Raw genomic sequence first — 21,133 nt, forward strand, 5'->3', positions numbered from 1 at the left:
ATATTTATAAGTTATTTATCAAATATTGAAGTCCTGTCCATATAGGACATCATTCCATGTTTCATAATAATAATATTTTTTCACTTTATTTAATAAATAAAGAGAAAACATCTATAAATTGTATAAAACTATGCAGCTATAGCTTGGTACAAATCATTAGATTAACTACATACTAATTTAGGAGTCCTTTATTTTCTATTTTCTTCTCTGCTTTATTTCAGTTGGCCTTATATTTACTCAGCTGATACACACCTCCTTCTACATTATCTAAACTAATAAGCCATGCAAGGAAAAAACAGCATCGCTGACACATTTTTGAAAAAGTGTGGAGTGTGTTTTCACTTTTATTATTCATCACTTGAGGTAAAATCATTCGACAAACCCAGACCTCATCATCACTCAACTCACCTGTTCTCTGTCCACTCTCAAAAACATTGCTAACAATGTTTCAAAGCTCCACACATTATATTAACATACATTTCTTTTAGTAACTCAGTTAGGACAGCTACTTTAATGATGTCAGATGTAATTTAATACAGTCAAATAGAGACAGATGTATTTCAGCAGATTTAATTAATATTCTTTCTTATAGAGCATGTTTGATTGGCTTTACTCCTACATGTTAATTAATGCATAAACAGACATGTAATAACATGTATTTAAGGTGGTTGTTATTCATCCATTGTGATTAGTACGTGCTTTAACTCATTGTTAGTTCATATTTAATTCAGTACTAATTCAGCTATTAGTACATGATTATGCATGTGCTGTTACTGTATAGTCTTATGGTGTGGTGTGATCATTACAATGCAGAGTATTAAACTATACTAAACAAAAACATTTTCAGGTTTTGCTAAAAATCTGTTTATGTTTTCTTAAAGTACAAATGTCATAGAATTTAGTCCAGTCCAAATTGGGCTAGTCGCTTAAATTGAGCCAGAGCATCCCTGTCCTAAACACTTATTGTCCAGTGCTGTGAGTGTGGGCAGCAGGCTGCTTGACCGTGACACACTCCCGAGGGCAGTGAAAGCACAGTATCTGCTGAGCAGTGTCAATTTTCACACTGCACTCTTAAAGCAGTTTTCCACTCTCACTAGCAGGACAACAAATGCTTTATTCTGTTGTGAGTGTCACTGTGAGTGTAATTGGCTTGTTCGAAAAACAGCACTCTTACACAGAATATCATGTAGAAGGCAGCTTTTACAAAGGGTGTTGCAATTCTATTGTTCCTCGTGTCTCATATAACAGTATTTGACAAGCCTTACTGTAAACTTCTAATTGGTAGAAGAATGTAATTATACTCTATGTTGTTATGTAATCCTCTTTAGAATCGCTTTAGAGACAAACACTATCATTTACAGCTTTGCTTATGCCCAAAAATAAACTGACAGATTAGAGCTTTTCAAATCTAGGTAGACATGCAAAGTTTTGTAATATAATGTACTTCACCCCCTGGTATTTTCAGAGCATCCCATTTTAGAAATCTGCAAAGTCCTCAACTCAGTTTCCAATTTTTTCGTTTCTTTTTTTTTCTTTCATTTTTACCTAGAAATAAAAGGAATAAAAATTACAAACTGAATTTAATGAGCTGCTGACTTTATAAAGCACAATAGAGTGAATACTCTCATCTAAAAACACTGCAATAACAAAGATCACCCACTGGTGTGGACTAGAATTGGGAGACCATTTACAAGAGCATTGCATACAATTACTGTATGTTCCCGCTGCGTGAGCTTATCATAATCCTTACAGTGAATTCTTTTTTTTTTTTATACCTGTAAGGTAACTGGAATAAAAATATAAGCTTAATAACAGAGAGTAACTGAAAATAACTGAGTTGTAACCAGAGTTTTCTAAATCATACAGATATCATACCGAAAAAATAAACAGCAAATTATCTTTTTTTTTTCTTTTTTTTTTAATCATACCATAATTATTCAGAATGAGTTGCACAAACTCTAAAATGGAGGATATCATCAGCATCAGTATACATTCCTGAGGTTCTTGCTAAATAATCTCTGGGCAACATCATGAATGTTCATTCACACGTTCATTCATTTACCTATGTATGTATGTATGTATGTATGTATGTATATTCATCCATCTATCTATCTATCTATCTATCTATCTATCTATCTATCTATCTATCTATCTATCTATCTATCTATCTATCTATCTATTAATTAATAGCATTAATATTGATCAGTATTAGCAAAAACATGCATAGGAACAAATTGCATTTAATATAAGATCCATATTCAGTACTCTTTCTCTCTCTCTCTCTCTCTCTCTCTCTCAGGAGTCTCTCTAACAGAATTATTTACCTTGTTGGAGCAGACCCTTTGTTTGGTCAGTGCTTCGGTATAAGAGAATAGATCAAACATCAAATTTCAACAGCAGCAAAACAATTCAAGGTCAAAGTAGACCCTTTTCATGACTTTCAAATGCAAATGGCACTGCTACATACACTGTTTGAGGTGTTACAAACTGATTCATAATTGTGCAAGATAGCTAAGAAATAAAAATCACCAAAATTGACATGATGTACAATGCATTTTAGAGAGACGTCCTAATAGGCTTTGCCATTTTGATGAGCAAATTAGGCCCACAGGGAGTCTTGCTGTTCTAGACAGGGGTTTTGTACCTCCCACTGAGGAATCCGAGCAATCTTGGGCTGGATAGAGGGATTTGCCAATGAGCTAATGCAATCCATGTTGTCATGGGTTTTTGTTCAGTGGGTATCATGCTCAGTCGGTTAGAGCTGCTTTTTAGAGGTTGGCTAAGGCCGTTAACTCTATTCATTAATGCTACCTAATGAGCACTGGAAACAACAGGTAGAAATACGTGATGTAACCTACATGCTGACCAGCACATCAGGGTGAGCACACCATTATGCTAACCATCATTTGCTGTGTGAAATCATAACCATGGTGAAATATAGGGTCTAGTAGGAAAGAGTTGCTAATCAGCTTACCTTTGGCCATAAACAAGAATAACCCTTTCATTTCCTAAGATGACCTGGCAAGACCATACGTTATACTCCTCACATTCTTAACTAGATTTTCCCTGTATTTCCTTTGTAGTTAATTAGAAAGTATTGAATAATATGCAGAGACTTTAAGAAGTTAAATAAGGGTCGAACTTACACTGTTATAATAGCAGTAAACTCTGTTTTCTACCATAACATTACCACACATATTACAAATGATGTAATGTTCTATATTCCTTATAGGATGTATCATCTAAATGTATAATGTAAATGTATTCATGTAGAAAATGAACCCATAAAGCATTAGAATTCAGTGTGAATGTCAATCTAACAAACATATCAGGGATACTTTTGAATTTTAGCCAGCTTATAGAATTTTGTAGCTAAGGCTTGTTTAAATGTTGAGAATAGCAGCAAAAAGAAAACAGAACACACACACACACACAAACAATGTCCAGTCTATATCAGTGAGACAACACACTGTCACATGACACAGAAATCTCACCTCCTCTTGGCTGCTGCAGAGTTTGAGAGTTTGGCATACGGCAAAACGATTGAAGCGAAAGAGGAAGACAAGCAATGCAAAAGAAGCAGGAGAGCTTGCACTGGTCTGGTTGGGATTGAAAGTGCTTTGCTTGACTAAGAGGATGAAGATGCAAGCCAGCGTGATTAAGAGCAAGTGGGTGGTACACAATTGACTTCCTAACAAGACTCAGTTTTAACCTTCGCACTTCTTCAGATCAATCTTCAACACACAAATGGCTATTTTTACACGCAGACTGTGTCAGGACTTACATGGTTGTTACCCTCAAGGATCAAATCTTCACACAGGAATCTGCACTCATCGATCAGCTTTCCCTCAATCAACACCTTCCATGGAAAAAACCTTGACACTGTGTTTGTGGAAACATTCGTTTTGCACTCAGTGGATTTAAGATAAGTCACTACATCCCTCATTCTTACTATAACTGGCTTTGAGTCTAAAAGAAAATAGAGACCTGCAAAATGGCCTTGAAAAATGGACTATTCCTCACCTTGTTCTTGTTTACCCTCCAAGCCAGTGGAATCAAAGGTAAGCTAGCAGTCAGGAGGAAGGTGTAAAGCTGTTTGCAGAATGGTGTTTGCTTGGTTTATTTGCACCCTGTCGCAAACTTTAATAGAAGCTTGGGAACTGTGTTCCCAGTCCATAAAAGATATAGTGCTGAGTTTTTAAACCATTTATTACTGTACATAGCTTGCTGTTATCAGCCTTGCTGTATCTAACCATATAGCTTTCCTTCCCTTTTTGTGCTCTTTCAATGTAAAATATTTCTGCATGTTGTGATTTTTGTGATTTAGACTCCTTTCTTACACACGCCGTCTTACATATAGTGGAAATCGTGCCATATGGATAATTTAATAAGTTGACCCCCAAGACCAGTCCAGACATTCAATCATCTCCTAACTACGGATCTTTTCTATTAGTCTCATTGTAGGTATTGAATAATTCATAAACATTACTGAATAATGTGTTTGAGGATGAATATTTGAATAATAAGCCGGGTATTTAAGGACATACATATTCAGAACATAGAGAACTGCATTTTTACTTAATTGAAGATTTTTCAGTGTACGATAATTCAAATGACAGTAGCCTTTATACTAAGCATTCGGTTTATAATGCATTGTAAACACGTAACATTTGAACATTACTATTCTTTAAGGAACTATACTGAATGAACTAAATTTCTAACTAATGCACTGTGCCTGCATGGTTCTGCCATTATGTTTGGGCATTCCATTTATTAGCAGAGTAAAACAAAAGGCTATTTGTCTGTAGTTGTGTGAGACACTAATCTTTTCTGGCTTGTAGCTGTAGTATGGGGCACTGACAGCATTCCCAGAGATTAAGGACATTTAACACAATATCCCTGCTATGGCAGGGGTACTCAACTAAAATATGTAAATGTTCAGTTACATAAAACACCAGAACAGAAATCTTTTTGGATTTTTGAGTTCATATTTTTGTGATGAGATTTTGTTAAAAAGAAAGGAAAATCTGAGATTGCCATCTGTAAACTTTTCTTTTTCTGACCTAGTTGTAGCCATATACCCTCTAGTCTCTGCTCTGATGTAAATAACTGACATAAATGCATGTGATTCAATAAGCTCAAGCAGAGCATCAGATACCCAATCTATGGTTCATGTACAGAAAACTATAATTGTTTGTTGCTGAACTACTATTCATACACTTTCCCGGCTTTTTAGAGGATTTGTTTTTTTTTTTGGTGGTGGTGGTGGTGGTGATTTTTTTCATGTACATGGTTCAGACCAGGGTTCACTAGTTGATGACTTATATTTCTATTAGCTATATGAAATACAACCAATTTTGCTACAAATTCAAGCCTGGTAGTTTCCTATATATGGGGAATGGCTCCATATTTTCCAATACATGGGGAATTGGTCCACATTTATGGCATTAAGTAACTGGGTGACATGAACTTAATTAAATGGCCAGACCTCATCTCAGAGCTTACTCTACTGTTCATCATATCATATATACTCTTTATCTCAGAAGCACATGTGAGAACAACAGTTTGATGATTTGATGATGATTGATGATTTTTTTTGCACTGTACAAACTTCTACCACATTCACAAGAATGTTGTCCTAGCCATTAGAGAGCAAAATCCCTCAGTGGAAAAAATAAATCGTTGTAGTGATTTCATGGAGAGGGCTTCCATTTGGCTTAAGAGGTCTGGTTTATGAAAGTAAAGCTCACATTACTCAGGTTCTTCAATGTCAGGAAATTTTATGTGGTGAATCTAATTTCAAAATGACATTTTACAATAATATGTCTGTATCTGGTCTCACTCTAATGCTAGTAAGCTCAGATCTGAATGAGCTTTCGGCTAAGCAGGGCTTAATGTCTTAAGAAGGTCTCTGATGTTTGGCAGCTGATATTATAATGCAACACTACAGAGACCCAGTTCCGAATGAATGAACTGCTCCATTAACAACTAAACAATATGGCACCTCTATGAGAGGTGAAAGACAGCTAAAAATGGATTTTGTGTCACAGAATAAATAAAGCTATGACCAAAATTGGAAACTATATTTCTATAATTCTATAATCTATTTATTCAATAAAAGCAGTGACAAAGGAAAGGTACACTTTAGAATCTGTTTTCTATGAATTTTTCTTCTCGGAAATGTTTAATACTGCTAGCCTGATTTGTTTGTGCTAATTAAATGCAAATTATAATTTATTAGCATCAATAATTTACTTACTAATCAGATCAGCAATCAATCAGCACAATCAATGAACCACAGAATGCTTCTGCTTTGTGGTACATATATCATCCTCATCTCTTTATAACAACTTCCAGTCCAACACAGATATACCCTGACTATAACTTTCCACAGAATATAGTTTAAGCAGTCTGACATTCTTTCATTAATCTTAAAGGACCTTTTTATTTCAAATAAACATATCACCATAACAGTAACAGGAGTCAAATCAATTTAATTACTGATAGAAAAGAACCCATTTTCATTGGATTAAAACATTGGTATAGAAAATCATAATTAAAATTGTAAGGCTGTGGATGGTTTCCACGTATACCCTAATGATTTTCACTTCTCAAGAACATTTATTCCCAAAACTTGCTTGTAATAGTAAAAAGATCTCAATTAAATACTCTACATTTCTTGAAAGAAATGTCGCTTTAAGAATAAAGACAATGACGCTTATACTGAACATCCTTTCAACTCACTTAGTAATGTTTGACTTTTTAGTATACAATTATAGAAGTAATGATTTATAATCCCACTATCTGTCAATCAGAGTCTGGTTCCTCTGAAGATTTCATTTAAATGTCATCTCAGGGAGTATTTCCTCACCACTGTCACCTCTGGCTTGCTCATTACACATCTACACATAAATTAATATGCAGATTTCTCTACAGCTGCTGTGCAACTTTGTCTATTCTTAAACGCTATATGCAAATAAATTTAAACTGAACTGAATTTTTAAAAGTTTTTTTCTTGTCTTTAGTTCTCAGTAGGGACCATTTATCATGGAACAGAAATGTCAAATACAGGCATTTCTATGAGGACTCGCGAGCAGCCAGGCATCTGTCAGCTGTCCGAGATTCACTTTTCCTGAATAAGCTTCGAGTGAAGAGATCAGCACTATTCAGTACAGGGGTCAGAGCATGTCCTCAGGAGAACATGGCAGAGGTCATCACCAGCCACAAATCATACTACAAACTGAGAGGTTGGACATCACACTTTGCAAGCTATGAGAGGGACAGATCCAAAAGTTAGGGCTAAATTTGTCTCCAGCAGAGCATCCCTTCATAAATCATATTTAGCATACCTGTCATCAGAAGCCTTCCGGGACAGGAAGCTGCATTAACCAAGGCCATAACAGCAGCCGAGTACCAAGAGAGTTAAAAGTAGATTTTTAATGAGTTGATCTTTGTCACTTTTTTGCTTTTTAGATTTTTTTTATATTCCTTTGGGTCACAGTTGAGTATAGAGTAAGAAACAAATGCTGGCAAATAACAAAGGGAAGTGAATTATTGTAAATAATGATTTGCAAAAAAATTTTTGCATGCTGACAGTGTATTACATGTACAGTCTGTAATGATGCTATAATATGCCATGTCACTGATATTGAATAAATATCAAAGTCTGCCAGGAGGTTGTATGGGAAGCCTTCCAAATTTTCCTGGACAGAGTGCCGGGCATGACAGAGTTCCAGCAGCGGGTGCATGCCTGCCAGACAGACTCACTGTGTGTGGAGGACTTGGCCCATAATTTCAGCAGGTCCAAGGAACACCTTGACCTAGTGGCCAGGGTGAGGACATTCTAGTAGATAACAAGCATGTATTATGCATGTATAACACCTAAATATGTACTGCATTAGTTTTTTGTGTTATCCACAGAGACTGACCATTCAAGATAACCAAGAGCAGTAAGTAGCCAATATTTATACATGCATTTTATCTCTTTAAAGAATAATATACAGTTTGATAAATGTAATATTTTTTTTATCACATTTCGATATATAAAACTCTCACCTGTTCTGTTAAAAATGATGACATCCTAAATATTTAAAACAAACTCTGTGCCAACTCTATACAAATGTGCTTAGCAAATACATTAAACCAGATAATTAATAAGAGTAACAGGTGTAGCCAGATGTGCAAAGGAGTGGGGATATTGTGTGGGTTGTTCTACTAACCCAAAAAAAAAGGAAAAAAGGTTTTACAGTGTTTAGAGGTTAATAGCTAATATATGTGATTTGTTCTTGTGACTGCAATGGCATGATATTACTAAATCCAAAACAAGCTTGGAGCTGGAAAGGAGCTCACAGGAAAGAGGTCACCAACCAGCTGGGAAATAGGCAACTAGGGATTTGAAGAAATAAATATAATTCAGTCATATTCTTTTCAAGAAAGGCTGTCTACTGAAAAATAACATTACAAATGATTATATATTATTTACATGTCAATGTGCCAAGCTTATATGCTCAGTTATGGTTACGGTTATACTAACGGCTGTAGCCAGATTTGGAAAGGAGTGGGGGAGATTGTGTGGGTCGTTCTACTAACCCAAAAAAGAAAAAAGGCAATCCCCTATTCAATTTCAATCATATTTTGACAGTGATCTCAGTCTCAGATGCTCCATGGTTCTCTGGCCATAAGCATTCATGGATTAAATATTCATGGATGAATATTTAAATGATTTATATATTTTTGGGGGCCAAAAGAGCCAACACTTAGATTGTCCATGAAAAGGTGCTAAACTGTACTACAAAGAGCATATGTCACTTACAGACCTTTAGCTAGGATGTGAAGATGAAGCTTAATTTTAAAATTTTAAAAGATTAATTCAAACTTTGGTTCATGAAAACAAGACCATTGCTATACTTTTTAAGAGTATATTATTTTTAACTGGTTAAACAGATAAGCACCCTTCTCAGACTATTTTTGTCAGAATGAACCAAATTAAATGTAATCATAATTCTACAGTATCTTCATAACCGTGTTGATTTTTTTTTCAGTGCCATGGCAACATCTGTAGCAGGCGAGAAATGTATGCTCTTATTATTAAGCCCTTATTTATAGTACATTAGCCGACATTTCATATCTGATAACGGTATTAATTAAAATAATATGCATGGAAATTTCAGGTTCAAAAACGCCTGAAGAGAAATTTGCCATGGATTTAGAAAAGGTATGAACAACACCACTGTGCTTTAAAAGTATAAATGCTGGTTAACATACATTTTAAAACAAACTGTAGCCTGATTTTTTATTGCCTGAAGACCAAGGTCTCAGCTGTGCAGCACATAATAGAGTTCAGTGTGACTGTGAAGGACCCAGATTACATTCAGCTACAGAGAGACCATGGCCATGTGCAATATCATGATGCCCCCCACAGTCTTCATGTGCAGGTGAGGTCAAACATTTAGCTCTTTGCATCTATGTGCTGTTTCAAACAGTGAATTTTGTTTTCTATAGATAACTTCCTCCAGTCATCTTGTTATTTTGCAGTAATTGGCTCATAATTCAACATGCTTTGTTTCTGTCAAGCACATTTTACAGTGTTTATGGGTTAATAGCTAACATGTGTGATTTATTCTTGTGGCTGCAAGGGCATGATATTACTAAATCCAAAACAAGCTTGGAGCTGGAAAGGAGCTCACAGGAAAGAGGTCACAAACCTGCTGGGGAACAGCAACTAGGGATTTGTACAAATAAATAATCCAGTATAATTCAGTCATAATGTCAAATTCTTTCTGTCTACTGAAAAACAATATTATATTATAAGTGATTATATATCATTTACAGTTCAATAAGCTAAGTTTATATGCTTAGTTATTGTCACGTTATGCTACAAGACCTTTTTAAGAAGTATTGTATTAGTTTGTTGTTGCATTTCTGCATCTGAGTGTGGATGAGATGCTGTTTGTACCTTTGCAGATGTTGCAAATATTCAACAAACTCGCTGGGTTTAAGGAAATTCGACTGCTGGGAATTCAGTGAGTAGGATCTCATCCAGAATTTAAACATGATAATTGGTACTCTTTCTTTTCTCTTTCTGTTGAATATGTAAGTACAGAGCAAATTGAAATCTGAAGCCCTGAGCTCTAATTATGCAATTGTAATAAAGTCATAAAATGAGCTAATTTCTAAAGCTAGTTATTATGGACCACATGATGACTCTGTAATAACCACTGTTTAAACTGCGGAAAAGTAATATGTAATATGTACGTGTATGGTTATGGTCCAGTCAATAGTCCTTGACATTACTGTAAATATACCGTCAAGTACAAACACATTCTATAAAAAAAAGTAGAGTTGAAATTATTGTCAGTCTAAAAGTCTTTCCTTTTCTAAATTTGCCATATTGCTTATATTTACTCCAGTAACACCTGGCATTTGCCTTCATAACCGCTTTCAGTCATTTTTTATTAACAATGTTGTAATACTCACCTTCTTCATAGCCTGCACAACTTGTCCGTTTACATTTTCTGATGATTTTGTGATGTTTTGTGTTTATAAATCTATGGAGTGAATAGTAACAGTACTAAAGATGAATGAAGAAATGAGTGAATGAATGAATTTCCCCTCAGACAAATGAGCAGTCCTGAAAGTATTGCAGTGCACTGTGCCATGGTCTTTGAGACAGAAGTAGACTCTACAAGAATAGGGACCACAGGGACAGAATCTGACACAGAAATAGCCCTCAAGGACATGATATTAAAAGCCCTGAGGGAGGATCCATCCCTGCCTTTGGATATTCGTTCTCTCAGCTTTGAACCAACTACACAAAATCATTTAAAAGACCTACCAGCGGACAGACCAAAACATCTACCTGGGGTTCTTAGGACACAAGTGGCATTGGCCATCTCTGAGGACACTACTGAGTCAATTAACATCTCAGAGGAAGAGGCAGCTCCTAATGGAACTCAAGGGAGGGATGAGGAGGCAATAGAGAGTACATTTCCTAGACCGGAAACAAGTAAGCATTTGTCTACAGAAACTACATTGGTGAACATTACAAAGCCATCTCTACCTGAACCAAGTGGTGGCCCCAAGCTAAAGGAAGCTAAGGAACAAAATCTAATCACTAAGGCTGAAGGTAATTACTTGTTTATGTCTAAAACAAAACTACAATACAACTTGCAGGACACAGTCCTTGTCTAAGAGCGTCAAACAAATCAATCCGTTTATAACATGCAAATTTTAAAAAAAAACTTTTTTTCAAGATCTTCACTGTACACATTCTGATGTATGCTAAGAGCCACTTTCTTTTAATATTGCTTTGTTTTCAAGGATATAAGAGGAATACTTCTTTGGACTCCCCATTAAAGGTGTCTGAAGTGGAACAGGCTCTTGGAAATGAAATTGCTGCCATGCCCACTGAACTGAACTTGAACTCCATGAAAGCTGTAAGAGCAACTACTTCAAATCAGTATTCGGAGAGTGAAGTGGATGTATCAGAAGCTTCATTTAAAGACAAAATATCAGCTATGCCATACTTTACACAAACTGAGATGCCTAAAGCAGAGGACACAGCAGGCATTGCCACAGTGGCTATGGATGGCATTTCTGAAACTCCTGAAGCCAGCAGTTTTACAGAGAGCTCAGAGGTACCTAGCACAAATCAACCTATAGAGTTAATAAGGCTCTCTTTTGTACCCAGGACCGAAAGGACCATACAGCATATGCAGTCTGCCTCAATCCCAAAAACTGTATCTTCTGTAGACATACCCTCTTTGCCCTCAGAACTTCCAGGAAATTTCCTCAATACGGAAGGAAGGTCAATCCAAACACATTCTTCTCATCAGGCTAAAGCATGTGAAAAGCAGGACTTTATTAAAGGTTTACCACCTGAGACAGACAGTCCACAATCCTCAGTTCCCTCTCTAGACAAAGATGTCGGGGTGTTCTTTAGTTTAAAGTTTACCAACATGATCTTTTCAGAGGATCTCTTAAATAAGAGCTCACCTGGATACAAGTCTCTGGAGGATACATTCCTTGAACTAGTAAGTAGTCTCACTTTTGTTTTAGTTTTCATTGTCTCTAGAACTTTCATGTATTCATGTTCGTTCAGTGTGCTGTTATTTTGTCTGTGGGCATTAAAAGCCTTAGAGCCAAAAAATTACATTGTTCTTAAACAATTTCTATCTTTCTTTTTAAAGTTCTAGTTTGTTTCCTGTATATTTTCTTCTCCGCTTCAATGTCACCTAATAGTAACATGATTTCACTGAAGAATGGATGATTAAATTGAACAAGTTTGTGGATTTATTGAGGGCCCTTCCTGACTAGGTCCAGAAAAGTACATTTCTGAATAGATTACACTGACATTTTATCACATTTTCAGAGACAATCTTCTGAGTCCAGTAACCTGCCAAACTCAGAGACTTCCAGTAAACAGAATAAGAAGGAACAGCAGACATTAGCTTCAATACCGGTATGAGTAAATTTTAAGTCATTTATCTCATATTCACTATTGCTAACAAGTGTAAATAACCTCAGCTTATTTAAGACTAACTAAATGAACCGAATCGTTAATTTGTTACCAAACAAAACAAAAGCTAATGAAGTTCATAGGTTTAAACAACAAACAATAATGTAATAACAAATCAAAACAAAACAAATAAATACCTGATGCCAAGCAGTTGCTTTTTTGTGGTGTGTCTCTGTATTGTATTCGAGCAAAGACTGTGCTCTTTGCTGTTTCGTCTTTTGAAATTCCATCCATCAAATTTTAATCAAAGTGCAGTACAGTTGTTTATTTCAAGAGACTCTGATAAAGGGCATAACAGAAAAGCCAATGGACAGGAACAACTAATTTAGCTAATGACATTTGGGTCATGAATGCAATGTTTTCTCTTTTAAATCATAAATGAAAATTATTTTTTTTATTTGCTATAGCACCACAAAATCACAATTTCATATGTCAAACAAATGGTAGGTATCATAAATGAAAAAAATATTTTGTCTTTCATTGGTAATTGCACTAGAAACATGTAATGAAAGTTCATTCACCTCCTGTAAAGCCTCCTGTTAATTTATAAGTAATAAAAGGTCAGAGTTCAAGTTAAGTTAAAAGATCGAGTTAATGACAAGGTAAACAATACACAACAGTGTGAATGTAGTGTAATCTCACCTAGCAAGTGGCTATAACATGCTTTAACTTGCCTTAAACTCCTCGGGTTTCATTTTACATAAACTACTCACACTATATACAGTAACTACACACATTCCCTAAAACTTTAAGGTTTAAGGTACAAATTCAGCTCTAACTTTAAGGCACTGACTACTGCATAAAATTCTTCATAAAATAAAAACACGTCAAAAGTTTTTACCTGTGAAATGTGATTCCTTGTTAACTTGTATTGACATGGCAGTAATTCATACAACTAACTGCTGCAGTGTGCTCACAATTTTTTTTAAAGAAATCCATACTTGATGCTTTTCATTTCATCAAGCTCAGCCTGGAAATGGTGCCCCCATTGATGGGTCTGTCTTACCCCAGTGAAACATACAATCACTATCCACTTTATTAGGAACACCTGTACACCTGCACGTTCATGATGTTATCTCATCAGCCAATCACGTGACAGCAACACAACGCAAATAAAAGCATACAGACACAGGTCAAGGTCTCTTTTGTTGTTAGTGGCAGTCAGAGGAACAAGAAGGATATAGTAGGAATTATAGTATCTCATATTATCACTCTTTACAACTGTGGTGAGCAGAATTTTATGCCATAACCCTTTACTCTTCTAGGAAGACTTTCCACAGTATATTGGAATGTGGCTGCAGGGATTTGAGGCTAGTAGACAAACAGAAGCTTTAGTAAAAAATTTAAAGGGTTATTTAGTTATACAGTGACAAAATATTGTCTTTTGGTTACTGGGGTGTGCAAATTAAGGCAAAATGTAAAAGTGGTCAGATTTTAAGCTACACTGGAGAGCAGCATTGACTGAACGACTGACTGACTGACTAAATGACTGAATGAATGAATGAATGAAAAAGTTTTTAATTTGACATCATATCTTTAGTGAATTCATTGCATCTACATCCTGTCCATGTAGTTTTATCTACATTCTGTCCGAGGGTTAGCAGCACTGTATTGTGTTTGGTTAGTGATGTGTGGAGCTTATAGCTGACTATATGAAATGCAAATGTTGTGGTATCCTGTTATAACACTGATATCCATATGTATCACTGGCTACATTGCATCTATTTATACTGAACAAAATTGCATGGTAGTACAGTTAAAAACAAACAAACAATGAAAAGTTCAGAAGAAAGTTTTCTGAGGCATAAATAATGTAGGCAGGCTGTGAAGCATAGGCTGTTCTGTATGGGAGAACTCCTCCAGTGCAGCATGGCATTTTTCCTTTAAAAGAATGATCTAGAGAGGTGAAATAGTTAGAACCCATACAGCGTATGTGTATGGTATACAGGAACATGCTGAGTAAAGACAACAGAATCCCCATGTTTTTTTCTTCTTTTCTCTCAGATTGGTGGTGATATTGGTTCACTCTATAGCTTATTATCATGAAATGAGCAAAACAAACAAAAAAAAGAATTATAGTTTACTTGCAAGATTTGATGGACTATTTCTATTTGATTTCGATTTCTCATTTGATTTCTGCTTTTTTCTCTGTTCTAATTGCCAAGCAATCTCTGCTCTTCCTCACTAACTGTGAATCACTAACATTCAGATTGACTAATCACACTGCAAACAGGGATGGAAATAGTTCTACATAATTGTACTAGATTACAACAACTGTACTCATATTATGTTGGGAAATTTATAATTTATCTGAGTATTATTATCAATAACCACTTGTATACTTACATAATTACAATTCTAAGAAAATAAAACAAGCATGTACTGTATCTCCCTACATTTTTATTTAGATATTCAAGCTACTCTTTACAAATGATGAAGGTGTCTTCTTCTCTCAGCTCATAACTGTATGCTATATACATTAATAGAATAGGCTCCTTTGCTTTTAATTTAAATTTCAGTTTAAAGAATCCAATCAAGTGAAAAAGAAATAAAACTACAGTAGATCCTGCCAGTTAATCATCTGCTGTGACATGTTGTACAATGTAGGTAATGCTATAGCTATTTGTTTGCATCAAAATATGAGTAAGACATAATGAGGATAAGTACCACTGACTATACCTCATGACAATGTTTGAAATGAAGTGTCTCCTTTGCCTGCATGAACATAAACTCTATTTTATTTGAAAATAAAAGCATAATGAGATAAGTATATAAAGTTAGCCTATTTGCTTTGCTAATCGAAGATTAGATTAGCATCTTTTCCAGTAGCTCATATATTTGGCTAGGCTGCAGTCAAATTCTAGCTAATAGTTAATTTTGCTTGGATATATACAGTATGTTGAATATTTTTTACTGCTGATTAGTTTATTAGCAAATTACATAGTTGTACATATGACCAGAAACCTTATAAAGATTGAATGATGTTTTCAGGCCAAATGAGATAGATAGATAGATAGATAGATAGATAGATAGATAGATAGATAGATAGATAGATAGATAGATAGATAGATAGATAGATAGATAGATAGATAGATAGATAGATAGATAGAAATGTCAGCCTTTAATAAAGACAAACATTTCTCTTTGACAAACGTAAGGTCTCGAAAGTACAATAGCTAAAATTAGTCTCTATCTCTCTTTAGGCAGGAATGCGAACTCATTTGCACAGGTGTAATTCCATCCTCTCTCCAACACCTCATTTTCACAAGAGAGCTGTAGACAGAATGACGAAGAAGTACTAATCAGATGCAAACACCTACAATAATTGCTTAGAGGTTTTTTGTACCAACTGACAAAAAAAATTACACTTTATCTCCAAGCATGAAATTACTAATCAGTCATATTATAATTAACTTCTGTTTAGCTCATAGGAAAAAAACAAAGAACGAGTATTTGTTGCCTTTTTGGGAAAATTATAGAATGTAATATATATATACACATATATATATATATATATATATATATATAGAGAGAGAGAGAGAGAGAGAGAGAGAGAGAGAGAGAGAGAGTGTATATACAGTTGATTTATGATCCCGCTAATGGATTTTGTTTCTTCAGTTGCTCCAATTTCTACAATCCGATCTGACTGGATTTAAGGAGCTACACATCCTCAACTTCCGAAATGGCAGTGTGGTAGTAAACAAAAAGATGAAGTTAGCCAAACCAGTGGAGGATAATCTTACTAAGGCTGTGCACTGCACTCTTGACAAGTTGATGCCTAGTAATGCTGCTTCAAAGAAGGATAGTGGAATTGACAGCCATCCAGGTAAGGAGGTGGTGGATCTCTGTGTTAGCAATAAATCTTACATGGCTAAGGCAACAATACAAAGGCAACGATCCACCTTTTTTGTCATCTCCAGCTGATCCATGCAAGTACATGAACTGTAATGAGTTTTCTCACTGTGTGGTGAACATGCTGAGCAGCGAGGCTGAGTGTCTGTGTGATCCAGGCTACAGCACAGTGGATGGTCTGCTCTGTCAAAGCATCTGCAACCTCCAACCCAACTATTGCCTAAATGGGGGACTATGTGAGAACATACCAGGACATGGAGCCAGCTGCAGGTACCTCAAGTTCTGAAACTTCTTCTTAAAAATAATATCTTTCTTTTACTGTGTCAAGTAGATCTAGTCAACTGGTTTTACTGGTGTTGTAGTAGTAGTTACTATTTGGTGAAATATTACAATAGATCATCAAAGAATGCATTTAGAGTCACAGTAAAATCCAGTCATTCCTCAGCAGTAATCAGCTAATTCATGTTGATTAAGATTGTCCTCTTATTTCATGACTTCTATTAAAGCCACCTAAAATTCAGCCCAGCAAATTTAGTTATTCAGTGCATGTAAATGTTGATTAAGATAAATGCTCATGTTCAACAAGGGTGTTTGAAGCACCCGACAAAAAAATTATGAAATGTCAAGTACAAAATTAAGTAAAAAATTATTTACTGTGCATAAAACTATCACACGTGTTTTTCTGTTAAAAATGTAGTGGACTAGATAAATAGCTTAAAGAATGCAAATATATCATCCTCTCTGCAGTAGAGATGATATATAGTGAATTGAAAACAACTGGGAATTCAGCCGCACTATGTGTCAGAGGAGTTCATTAAAAAAAACAGTTTGATTTTATTTGCCTAAGAGTCTTCAGATGTTGCATTGTTCTTCTTATATATGAGGAAATACACTGCAATTGTATGACTTTATTATTTTAATGTTATTTTAGGTCTTTGTTGTGTTTAATCTGATTTAAATTTTAATTCTGCCTAACAATCAGTGCTCCATTTAAATATTTTTTCTCTACTACTGTTATGATTAGATGGATGAGAACAACTTCTTTATTACTTTATTTTACTTGTGTTATTAGATTATGAATTATTAATAGTACTTTTATCTGAGCAAGGTTTATAGTTCCCCATCTCCAATCATGGGCAGCAGTGACATTACTAAAAGGAAATACGATTACTGAATGAAGTTGTAATGTTAATGTTTACTTCTTTAACATGTCTAACACACACTCTGTTTCCAGATGTCCTTCAGCTAAATACTGGTACTATGATGGCGAGCACTGCAGTGAGCTGGTGTCTGTGCCAGTCAACCCAGTCATATATGTACTCTGTCTGATGGGAAGTCTCACAGTGGTGTGTGCTGTAATTGGCCTGTTAGTGTTTATCAACAGGAATTGTATACGGACAAGAAAAAGGGTGACACTAGTGTAAGACCAATCTGTCTGTCTGTCTGTCTATCCATAGGTCTGCTTGTCTGTCTGTCTGTCTCTCTGTCCGTAGGTCTGTGTGTCTGTCTGTCTATCTGTAGGTCTGTCTATCTATCTATAATTATTTATTGTACTGGTGCAGCCTGTCCCTGTTCTTTCATTTTGGTGTCAAATTTCTTCTTCTGGGCATTACAGGCGTTCACATTCTCAGCTCTCTACAGAGGGAATTATGAGAGTGAATCCGGTCTTTGAGAATGATGATGGTATCTTGACTCATGTGTCTAGCATCAGCTATCCCACAATCGCTGACTCAGGGTCATCTCAACCATCTGACCAGGTTTCATTTTACTCATTGGAAAACATGCGTCTTAGCATTGAGGTAAAGTACACAGTTCAAAAAGGGTCTTAACTAGATAACAATGTCTCAACAAACCGATTCAGGAGATTCACTAATTGTTGTTAAGTGAACTAGCTCATTACATGGCTTAAAGTTGTTGCACTGCTGGTGTTCACACCATACAATGGTAGTTAATATATTATAAGCAGGTTGTTATAAGGTATAGATGCATAATATTGAATAATATTTCACTATACTGTAGATTAGTGCACAAAAGTAAGTCATTTAAAGACGGAAATGTCTAATATAGTGGTAGGTTGAAGACAAATTTTAATTTTCACCTCATATGTAGTGCTAGTTCTCCGAAAAATATATTGAAGCACATGTACAAAAATGATTTTTTTTTTTTTTAAATCTCAAAAACGTTATATTCTTGTGCAAGCACTGACAGCACAGCAAGTGAGCTTTTCTGACTGCAAAGTGAGCTTATTACATATACGGATGTTTGTAGGAGGTTAATTATTTAAAGCAGAATGAACAGGAAATGAAATATTACCACTTCTTGCCAGTCCTTGGTTATCTGAAAAGAGTGTAATGTAAGCAGTGTATGCCTTCCATTAGTATTAGTGACATTATAAGCACTGTCGGATACAAAGAAGGATAATAATGCATGCTTAAAATGATTTTGTTGCATTAAAATCGTTGTCCTTAATGAACTTTCAAAACCTTAATTTTGGTATAACATGAAGTGCATTAAAGCAATTCCAGTGCATTGTATTGCATCTTTGTTTCCATTTATATCTGTACCCTTCACCTACAGATGGTTATCAGCAGCCCTTTCGCAGCATGTCATGTCTGTCTAGACATGTTTCTTGTTTTTGTAGCCTGTACAATTACTTTCCATTTTGTCTATTAATAAATGTTCTGTAAATGTGTAATGATGGCAGCCTATGATTGTGTTCCCAGATTCCCAGGCAACTCTACACAACAAGGTCGGAAAAGTTAGTATCAGAAATAGTTGGTTTCCACCACTGCATACCACATGTTCAGGTAAGCTCCCAGGTTCTCTGGGTTATCTCATGTTATTTATATACACATATACACATGTTACAGCCCTGTTCATGGAGAACTCAGCTCTGCATATTTTAGTTTCATACCGTCAAATCATCTGATTCTCAACAGCTCAGTAACAAGCAATTAAATTACAACATTTTATTAGATTTCAAGCACAATAGCATAGAAAAGGTTCCCATGCTGATGAGGTTGTCAGTACACTAGTTGAACGCTTAAAACGTGGACCAGCAATTCAACGATCACCTCAGTGAACAGCTGCACAAAGGAACACTATTTTTTCCATTTGGTATTCTGATGAATTGCCACCTTGAGTTGTTCTTGCATGTATACTCACTAACACTACATGCTCATTAATTCTTCCAAAATCCCTAGTGAGCATGTTGTGTCACTGCTGAGGTGACATTGTGGTTAGTTTTAAATGAATATACTGACTTAAGCACCTTGTGACTTATGTTGTAGGTTTTTCTCAGGTATGTAGTTTCTACAGTATATTAAGTTGTGCACTCCAGTTATACAGTAAATGACCATGACTTTGGCATCTTGTTACCACCAGCTACTAACTGTGTGTCCATATGTAAAATCATGGCCATGATCGCTATGTCATGTCATCAGCTCTTTATAATGCACTACAAAGGGTGTATGAGATGTTATTAGAAAGCCTAATTAATGGACTTAGATTGGTAATAGAAAGTTTAGGCTCACCTATATTAACTATATTACCTGTGATTATGAAACATTATGCATTATGGATATTATGAAACATTTTCTTGTTCCCATCCTCCTGATAAAAAGCAACTTGACTCAAGCAGAGGGTTAGCTGTTGCAAGAGGGAGCAAACCAAGGTCACATCTCCTCTCACTGCTCATCAGAGACAAGTGGTCTTATACATGGAAGCTTTCCTGCATGCTCACCTCACTCCTTTCTACTCACCTACAGCTCTTTGTTCTCTCAATTCACAGCTACTCAAACCCGTATTTCTCAGCTCTTCTGTCCAATCAGGTCGCCTGTCAATCTGGCACAATGTAGGCTGTTCAAAAATCTTATTTATTCATGAAGAAACCTCAGGATACCACTTGGGTCTTGCCCTAATCACAGTTAAATACTCCCTTTCATTTTTATTAAAATGTATATTTGAATGCCAGCTAACTGTATATACAATATAACTCATTTAAAAGGAAAGAAGTGCTATTCTTGGTTTACCTGATGCTTTGAGCAGCCATGTTGATTTGACATCACATGGAGATCCTGAATTTCTTAGGAGGAATTCTGAAAACTGCCTTTCTGTATGAATGCAACTAAAATGTGATCTGAGCTCATCTAAGGTGTTACATTAACAAAACACAGAAAGTAGGAAAAGCTGTTAATGCAATACAAACGCAGATCGTTTCCGAGACATCAGAGAAAAGTTATAACTGTATGCGTGCAATGGCTGAGCTGTGTAATATGTCTGTGACCATGCTGAACGTTAAATTTCAATTCATTAAAAATATGCATGGTTAAAATGTTATTCTCAATCTTTTTTTTTTTCAGACATGGAGGCCGTCTAATGAACACAGAGGATCCGACAGTGATGGGATTGAGGTGACTGTGTTATGACTGTTATTTTAGAGCCAGTAAGCACTGTTTGGACATAAAATGTGTTAAGTACCCTTTTTAAAGGTTCTTTTTCTCCCCTCACAGTGAGGAATTTATTTACAAATGGATAAACTTGGTGGTACTGTTTTTTTAAGCTATTAATAGACTACATTGTTTAGACACTAAATATATCTCCAGTGTCTAAAGTGTCCCATGTTATTTTGTTATCATGTCACTTCTGCTGAAATTTTTAGCATGTAAATGTTTCTCACCAGTCATTTGTGTGTTGCTCTCAAGACCAAAACACACAGAATAAGGATTATTTTTATTTTATTATTCACTTTTACAGACAACAAAA

General features: G+C 35.5%; 1 protein-coding gene across 2 annotated transcripts; it reads left to right on the top strand.

Annotated features, from left to right (window-relative positions):
* Window positions 1–3,539: 3,539 nt before the first annotated feature.
* impg1b (interphotoreceptor matrix proteoglycan 1b) lies at window positions 3,540–21,128 on the top strand. 2 transcript variants are annotated; one of them, XM_058399122.1, is made up of 17 exons: window positions 3,540–4,061; window positions 7,026–7,247; window positions 7,666–7,832; window positions 7,921–7,949; window positions 9,042–9,073; window positions 9,171–9,214; window positions 9,306–9,434; window positions 9,964–10,022; window positions 10,617–11,125; window positions 11,320–12,032; window positions 12,371–12,460; window positions 16,136–16,343; window positions 16,438–16,639; window positions 17,604–17,789; window positions 17,985–18,168; window positions 19,093–19,176; window positions 20,731–21,128. In XM_058399122.1, the coding sequence occupies exons 1-17, from the start codon at window positions 3,995–3,997 to the stop codon at window positions 20,794–20,796; spliced, it is 2,991 nt and encodes a 996-aa protein (XP_058255105.1). In that variant the 5' UTR covers window positions 3,540–3,994; the 3' UTR covers window positions 20,797–21,128. The 2 variants fall into 2 exon arrangements, with proteins under 2 accessions (XP_058255105.1, XP_058255106.1); XM_058399123.1 differs by lacking the exon at window positions 12,371–12,460.
* The last annotated feature ends 5 nt before the right edge of the window (window positions 21,129–21,133 follow it).

This window comes from Hemibagrus wyckioides, linkage group LG09 (genome assembly GCF_019097595.1).
Source record: "Hemibagrus wyckioides isolate EC202008001 linkage group LG09, SWU_Hwy_1.0, whole genome shotgun sequence".
NCBI classification, from domain to species: domain Eukaryota; kingdom Metazoa; phylum Chordata; class Actinopteri; order Siluriformes; family Bagridae; genus Hemibagrus; species Hemibagrus wyckioides.

Bases quoted from the DNA above. Each gene is read 5' to 3' on its own strand.
- impg1b (XM_058399122.1), top strand. From the start codon at position 3,995: ATGGCCTTGAAAAATGGACTATTCCTCACCTTGTTCTTGTTTACCCTC. The intron at 9,435-9,963 runs GTGAGGTCAAAC...GTACCTTTGCAG, and splicing joins CCCACAGTCTTCATGTGCAG to ATGTTGCAAATATTCAACAA. The intron at 12,033-12,370 runs GTAAGTAGTCTC...TCACATTTTCAG, and splicing joins AGGATACATTCCTTGAACTA to AGACAATCTTCTGAGTCCAG.